This window comes from Anarrhichthys ocellatus, unplaced genomic scaffold (assembly GCF_004355925.1).
Source record: "Anarrhichthys ocellatus isolate YVR2014 unplaced genomic scaffold, GSC_Weel_1.0 scaffold52, whole genome shotgun sequence".
NCBI classification, from domain to species: domain Eukaryota; kingdom Metazoa; phylum Chordata; class Actinopteri; order Perciformes; family Anarhichadidae; genus Anarrhichthys; species Anarrhichthys ocellatus.
Genome location: NW_022280082.1, coordinates 1,015,798 through 1,024,277, shown reverse-complemented (window position 1 = coordinate 1,024,277; position 8,480 = coordinate 1,015,798). Strand labels below are relative to the sequence as shown.

Below are 8,480 nucleotides of genomic sequence, written 5' to 3'. Positions count from 1 at the left end.
AAATGTGTCATGACAAAAAAGTCGTACTAAAGTATGTATTGAAAAATGTATCTGGCAGCAACTAATTTATCTTTGATAAGGCGGTGATCTAACATAGCCGGAACCACACCGGGCCAATGTGTGGCTCACCATCCGACAAAACAGATCCTGCAAGACAAAGAGGAACCAGGACACAGGCCCAATGTGTATTGGAGTGGTGGTCACATATGTCAGACACATACTATTCTATTACGTTGGAAAAACATGATAAAAATAAATTGTGTAGTAAGTTGATAAAGTCATATTACATATTATATAGTCTGTCGAAAAAAGTAAAAAAAAAAAAAGTTATGTCAAAAAAGAAATTATGAAATACACCGATCCAATTTTTTTCAGTCAGTCCATCAGATATTAATTCTGTCATGGATACTAATACTTGGGCTTTGGATACTGGCTGAGACAGAGTAGCAATCCGGTCCCAGTGTTTCATTAACAAGCCTTATTCCTGGATGGAAGTGACTGGGCTCATGTTTTTATGTGTAAGGAAACATCAGGCTTGACTTATTGGCTGTCCTAACTTTGTAAAGAAAAATAGGCATATTATAGTGTGCCATTAAAAAAAAAATCACAATAGGCTAGTATTTCAAGAAGAAACGCAGTATTTTTGATAAATAAGTCATATATTACTTTGTAAAACCTCGTTAATTAAACAACAATACTAAAACAAGGAACCACTGGGCAAGTTGCAATCTTTCATTCATCCTACTTCGGCGAAATCCAAGTGTAGTTCTACCAACACTGATGCATGTGCGCGCTCCTGCAGACAGGGGCACACTTCGCATCAGAGGGTATCCACCTTAACGTGACAACTCCCGGGTCCTTGTGAGTGAAGAGTCACTGCGGAGGAAGACGAGCGAAGAAGGCGCTGTGATGGGCAGCATCGCGGGACTCGAGAGGTTTGACAGTCCGGGTAAAGGACGAGGTCTCCGCGTGACCAGACCCTTTAGAGTGGGAGAGCTGCTGTTCTCCAGCCCGGCGTATTCTTGTGTGCTGTCAGTAAAGGAGAGAGGCCTGTACTGTGAGTTCTGCTTCACACGGTAAGTGCTGCATGTGACAACCTATCTCCCTTTCTTTCTGAGCGTTACTTGATAGTTCATAAAGAGTTTCGTTTGCCTGTCTCACAACCCCTGTTGGTGATACCTGGCATCACGTGACGCTAATCTATTGAACTAGAGCCATATCCTCTGTTTTGACCTTATTGACCAGCAAACACACACACACACACACACACACACACACACACACAGAGAGAGAGCACCATATGCTCTTTGTCATACAAATTACACTCCATGAAATCTGTTTTCAGATACAATCTAATTGTTGAGAAACAAACTTCAACTGTTGATAAATCAATATATCAGTATTCAGTATGTAAAGGTATGAAATCAGTCTTTTGATTTGGGAATATTCCGTAAGGTTCATTGCGGATGATTTACATTGAAGCTACTATAATTTGTCCTCTCTGAATCCATGCTGTTGCTTTCATGATCGGACTTAAAACTGAAAAGTTGCTGAAGTCTAATTATGTGCTCAGTTTGGATTCTGTAAAATGACAATTTTTCTATTGTCACTATCAGATGAAAAGCCGCGAGCCTGGAAGACCTCTGCAGATACAGTCACATACAACACATTGTTAGGGAATCAATTAGGTTTTGATACAGCTCACTTCAATTGATACTGCGTGTAGAGTAGACTGCAATTCTGGGTTGCACCTGCACTTTACATCAGGTAGTGTGCTCCCAGCCAATTGTGTCCACCAACCACTAAGCAGCTTGTTGGACTTGGCCCGCCCCCCTACCGACAGTCTCAAAATGAAATGGGTGGGCTTTTTCTTTACTTTCCAATGTGGTGGAGAGAGACAGCTGGTCAGTCATAAGGTCAGCTCTATTAATACCACAGAATGTTTTAAAGCGCCTCGTTGCAGCAGTTCCGACTGGCCAGCAGCAACTGCTGCTTCTTGTTTCAGAGTAATGGAGCAGGGTATTTACACACGTACAAACTCAAGCAGCTAGATACTCAAGTACAAGTATATACAGATATACGTTCACAGCATTGAAGTCTGATATCTGCAGATCGATCTTTGTATGCAGGTTGACATACTCTGAGCTATGATGTCTAAAGTAAATTATACAAGGAAGTGTGAGGATCTTTCAGTAGCTTTCTTTCTAATCACATGCTGTTTACTGTCCATGAACTAATAAACCCTGTGTTTTGTTTCATACATAGGAAAGAGAAGTTGGCGAGATGTGGGAAGTGCAGGAAAGCCTCCTACTGCAGTGTGAAATGCCAGGTAGGACACAGTTGGGGGAGGGACAGAAAGACTCTGTAATGTAATGTGAAAGATATTGGACCTTGTTTTGCAGCTCAGAGCTCCAAACTATTTGTGTATTGCCTTTGCAACAGCTACTGTATGTTGAAAAACTAGCAGAGTCACTCAAGGAATGATGTTATTGGCTTGTGGACATTTTATCAGGAGTGAAATATCTCAACAGACAACATGTCCTTTATCTGATGCCACCCTCAAGCAAAACCTAACCTTTTAGCCCCATCAGTGGTAAAGAAGTTTTACAAGTTCTACCCCTTTTTCATTCATCTTTTTAGTTAGTTTTCTGGTGTATAAGGAGCATGTCACAACCATGAGTGATGATAAAGTAAATCAGAGAATGGAGAAGATAATAAAAAATCAAAATTGTTTGCTCTACCTTTAGATGTTCACAATTGAATGGGCTTTAAACTACCGGGTTGTGTGCTGGTGTGTTTGTGTGTAGAGAGGGGACTGGGCCATGCACAAGCTGGAGTGCTCTGCCATGAATGCATTCAAAGAGAAGTGGTGCCCATCAGAGATATCTCGCCTGGTGGCCCGGATCCTCGCCAAGAAGGTTGTACAGTTAATAAAAGACAAATTTTTGCGTTTTTTTTCTGGCATGTACTGTGGTTCATTGAGGTCATTTTTCTGTTAATTATGCCTCTTTTGTACAGAAAATGCAGAAAGAAAGATGTGTTTCTGAGAAGATCTTGCTGATTGAGGAAATACAATCACGTGAGTAATCGTCCTTTAACACAAATGCATGATTTTTGTCTTTAAATGCTCTTTGGGGAAAAACCCTTATAAGCTCTCCTGGAAAGTGTCAGATTCAGCATAAAGTGTCCAGAGAGTCTGAGTTTGTACTTCAGTCCTGAGGGTCACTAGATATCCCCTCTTAAAAAAAGCACAACCCATTGAGATTAGACTGAGCGAACCCCCCAGGGCCTCATCTATACATATATTCCTATAGGTGTGGGTCGAATGGGCCATCAGACAATGCAACGAGTGTAACAACTTGAATGGGAAGGAGCACTTTAGGCTAACACACAGAGTGGCTGTAATGCAAGGGAAATGGCGTTTGATCAAGTTAGTCATCTAAAGAGAACTTATAGTCGAGGTTCAGTTCAAAATCATGAATCAATATTCCCTGATGTTAAAGAATAATACATGTACACCTCTTTAGACCGCTCTTCATCTCTGCTTGAGGCTAGAGGCTCAAGGCTATTTTAGATGCAACTATAACACACCCGAATCTCCGATTGGATGTTGCTCATATCACTTCAAAACCAGATATGAAACAGGTTCACATCGTAATGCGTAATATCCAGTCACAATGCAAAGAGATTGGTTGTGAGAGATGGTAAATCATAAACATTTGAAGACAAACTGTGCAGGTTTTGCTCAAAGGTAGCTTTGAAAAGCAGCAGGACTCTAGTCTGGTCAATTGTTTTGTGCAGATAAGATTTCCTACAAATTACCCAAACTAGTATTTCATATAATAAAGGAAATTATGCATACTATGCTTGGTAAATACAAGTTAAAAAAAATACACATTTGATCAATCAAAATATCTATCCCTCCTCCTGTGACAGACGTGGAAGACGTAGATAATGAGAGAAGAGAGATGAACGAGGCAGATGTTGCCGGACTGCATCGTTTTTTCTCCAAACATTTGGAGCTTCCCGACCATAAAGACCTTCTCACACTCTTCTCCCAGGTACCACACGCACACGCATGTAAATGCTTTTTTTCTGGCCTTAGCATGGATTCAGTGATATTAACAATTTGCTTGTCCGTGACTTCCCCCATCAACCACTGGAGTAAAGGAAGGAAAAAGACAAATGATATATTTTGATGAAAAAAACTGCAAAAGATTGGTAATATGCACTTGCATTTTCTTTCTCTTTCCTGTGCCATTTATTCAACAGGTTGCCTGTAATGGTTTCACTGTAGAGGACGATGAACTGTCCCACATGGGTACTGCACTCTACCCAGAGTAAGAAGGAAAACTCACATGCCTATGAGCACATTTTCATTCTGTACTGTCACAGTACATATCACACAGGGCATTCTGCCCTCCCGACACAGCTTATTTTGTGTTTCTCAATGTCTCCGTGTTTTTCTCTCAGTGGCTTCTTTGGACATGTGTTAGTTCCCTCATTATATTTTGGGACATTGGTTCATTTAATTTGGACTTCAGTCATTGTTCTTGAAAAAAAACATACTGGAGAGGGACAGCCATGTTATTCCATTCATGTGGTGGTAAAATCGTCTCCCTGCTGTGGCTGATAAGTAAAAAAAAAAATGCTGTGTGAGGGTGAATTTGCCCTCTTAGCTCATTTTTAAGTTATTTCCACCCTGCCACCCAGATAATAGGAAGGTCACTAACATATTTAAGGGACCTTCGTGACTGCTGTAGATAAGTTGGCACTTTTCTCTCTGCTTCTTCTTCTTCAATTGTAAGAAAGTAGAGAGCTTGCTTGTTAGTCTCATCTGTTTCTTTCTGTCTGTCTCTTCACAGTGTGGCACTGATAAACCACAGCTGTCTTCCCAGCGTCATAGTCACATTTAACGGGACGTCGGCGGAGGTTCGGGCGGTGAAGAACATGAAGCCTGGAGATGAAGTGAGGAAAGGGGACAGCTGCCATTAGAGAGGGTTGGGTTCAGTTTTTTGTTTTTTTTCAAGTGTGTGTGTTGACGAGGGAGCTGTTTTTACGAGTGTGTGTGAAACGTGTCCGTCTGTGAGCTCCATTCAATTCAAATGTGGTGGTTCAGTGCGCAATGAATAGAAACAAAGAAGAATCACAAAATTACATTTAAACTAGTAGAGAACAGTATGTGTGTTATGTTAAAATGATACGATACTTCCTTGTAATCTTACAGTAATATACATGGATTGATCAAATTTGAATAACGTGTAAGTCAGGCGTTGTTTTCTGATTGTTTTTTGCCTCCTTGAGTTTAAAGGAATAATTCAACATTTTGGCAATGTGCCTTTTCGCTTTCATGATAGAAGAATTAGAAAGATACCACTCTCCACGATTAACTTAGCTTAGCATAGAGACTAGAAACAGGGAGCTTCAGCTAGCAAATGTGAAGAAAAAAAAAAAAAATCACATTATGTGTCACTTGTTTTAACAACATTTTGGGGTTATTTGCAGGGCACAGTAACTTCCTGGAGTCTTGTCATCGACATAAGGTTGCAAAACAACCAAAACACCGTGGGGATCAGGTTGTTACGGTTCCTTTGGACAGAGTCAGGTTAGCTGTTCCCTGTTTCCAGTCTTTGTGTTAAGAAAATCTAAAAGCCTGCTGTAGTTAGCTTTGTATTAACCGTACAGACATGAGTGATATCAATCGTCTCCTTTTACTCAACAAAAAAGCAAATAATCATATTTCTCAAATTATTCCGTTAGATCTTCAAACAAGCTTGATGGGTTTGTGGTTATAGTCTTTTTTTCAACACAGGTGGCTTTGGAGTAAAACATATTATGGATGAGATAGCATCTTAAAATGGAAAAGGCTAGGAGACGGAGATTGAAAGGCGAAGACAGGAGTGTGAAGGCTTTGGCATGAGCATCACTGCTGGTGTAAAGTACGCGGGCAATGACAGTTTACTCGTCAGTGTGACAAGGCAACGCTGTCGAAGAAGTGTGTGTGTGTGTGTGTGTGTGTGTGTGTGTGTGTTTTCTGGGGGGAGGCAGCTGATTCAAGAGGCCAGTGGGGTTATTTTCAGACTGATCTTCTAACCTGCAGTTTAAAATCTATCTGGCAGCAAATTGAGACATTAAAAAAAAAAATAAGTCAAGTAATGACAGTGTTCTTTACCAGTATTTAGGATTCTTGTGTTGTTTCCACCTCTAGGTGCTCATCAGCTACATAGACCTCCTCTATCCAGTTGACGACCGCAACAACAGGCTGAGAGAGTCCTATTACTTCACCTGTGACTGCCAGGACTGTAAAACCAAGTCCAAGGTAAGAAGTGCTGAGTGGAAAAAGAGAACATCATAGAACTGCAATTATAATTCACGTGTAACATTTAGAAACAAAACTTCATAGTTTGGTTGACTGTCGTGCTCCGTGTCCTTGTCTTCACCTCTAGGACAAGGAAAAGTTGAAAGTACGTAAGCGGAGTGACCCCATAGAGCCAGACGTCATCAGCAACATGGTGCGGTACGCCAGGAAAACCACCAGAGAGTTCCGGGCTCTCAAACACATAAAGAATATCCTCTCACTAAGTAACACCATCTCTTGTGTTGTACAACACAAGATCTGTACTTTTAATTTAATTCAAGGTGACCTGCTGGTAGGTTTAGTGCTTGTGAAGCGTTCTTAAGCGGACATTATTCTTCTGCCAAGACCCTAAAACATCTGATTATAGGATCAGAGGCCCTTCGATGTTTCAGTAAAACCTCAGCTTGTTTTGACAGTCCTTGACTCTGTGGCACCCCCTAGTGAGTTGCTGGAGATATGTGAACAGAGCCTGGAGGAGATGGGAGCCGTCTTTGATGACGCTAACGTCTACATGCTCCACGTGATGTACCAGGCCATGGGGGTTTGTCTCTACCTGCAAGACCCATACGGAGCTCTCCGATACGGCGAGAAGATCATCAAACACTACAGGTGACTAAGCAACAGATGCTTGTAGATTGCATTGTGGGAACTAAAAGTCAGGATGTCTTTGCCTGTTTGTTCAATTTGACGTCTTTTTAATCTGTCGCGTGCAAGTCCATCCATTTCTGAAAGAATATTACCTTTGAAAAACATTTTGTAAATGTTAATGTCATCATCTTTGCTCTTTAAAAGCAATGATTTAAGTCTAATCAGCATGTACGCTCTCTTTCCAATGCAGCAAGTTGTATCCCCCCTACTCTTTGAATGTGTCCTCCATGTATCTGAAGTTGGGCCGACTGTACATGGGCCTAGAGAGGCACTCAGTGGGTGTCAGCGCTCTCAAGAAGGTAACATGCACTGCTGACCTACATCAGACTTTTATTCTCCAATACAACAGCTGCAAGGCACTTTTAACCAATTGAATAAAAGCAAATACTAGGGAATCACTTCAAATTTCACTATGATATTAGTTTTGGTTCAGATACTAAAACTTTTTCCAACACCTTACTTACCTTTGACAAAACCAATGTTTCAATTTAACAAAAGAAACCGTCTTCTCAAGCAGCCATTCAATAACTTCACCTAAATAAAATTTGGTGTGAAATTTAATTAGGAAACTGTCTATCAAGGAACAAGTAACGATTATCGAGCATTTAGATGCCAACTTGGCAGTTTTCATTACGCATTGCTAGAGACACAGTTTCAGTTGGTACCAAAAAGGGAGTGAGGTTCGATATACCCAGACCTAGAAATCACGTACATACTGTACTTGCATGCTGTATAATGCTGTTAATTTATGTTCGTTTGTGTGTGTACAGGCAATGGCCATCATGGAGGTGGCTCATGGGAAGGATCACTTCTACTTGACAGAGTTGCGCAAAGAGATGGCACAAAAATGAGGAGAAAGTAAAGAATTGATGTAACGTGGCTGGCCCCCGAGGGACTGCAAACACTCCTTTGATTAGGAGCTTTACAGAACTGAAAGCACTTTCTATTCTTTTTGGTACTGAAGCAAAGAGAGAGAGCATTCGTGTTTTTATGCAAAGTTTAATGCATTAAAATCTATTTGGGATTTTCAGATGTTGGACTCTTTAATCAGTGTTGTGTATGCAAGAAGTTATTCGTTTGTTGAACGCAAGATATGTTTGTGCCGAGCATGCATTTAATGTGAAAATCTGACATTGTGAACACAATTGTTGACTGAGGTTGAGCATAAGATTATCCCAAATTGTTAATGATTTCATGCTTGTTGTGGCTTGTGACTGACCCGTCAGCTGGACCCTGTCATCCATCAGAGTGGAGTTGTTGACATATGTGTGTAGGGGGGCAACAAAATCCCTGTCAGCCAATCAGGACAGCTGCCTCACCACAAGGGTCCTATTAAAGCTGTGGAATGTACCCCAATCACAATGGAGGGCTGGTACTCACACAATGTGCTAATGCAAACACAGTGCTCTGCACTAATACATGTCTCCAGCACTGCGAGAGAAACCCTCTCCAACATACGCACATCATTACCAAC

At 41.0% G+C, this 8,480-nt stretch overlaps 1 protein-coding gene across 1 annotated transcript; it reads left to right on the top strand.

The window, feature by feature from the left end:
• Positions 1-777: 777 nt before the first annotated feature.
• On the top strand, positions 778-8,472 carry LOC116395997 (N-lysine methyltransferase SMYD2). The gene is made up of 12 exons (XM_031870303.1): positions 778-1,076; positions 2,266-2,329; positions 2,808-2,918; positions 3,019-3,079; positions 3,937-4,061; positions 4,273-4,340; positions 4,866-4,968; positions 6,209-6,319; positions 6,447-6,567; positions 6,793-6,967; positions 7,197-7,305; positions 7,777-8,472. The coding sequence occupies exons 1-12, from the start codon at positions 910-912 to the stop codon at positions 7,855-7,857; spliced, it is 1,296 nt and encodes a 431-aa protein (XP_031726163.1). The 5' UTR covers positions 778-909; the 3' UTR covers positions 7,858-8,472.
• Positions 8,473-8,480: the final 8 nt, after the last annotated feature.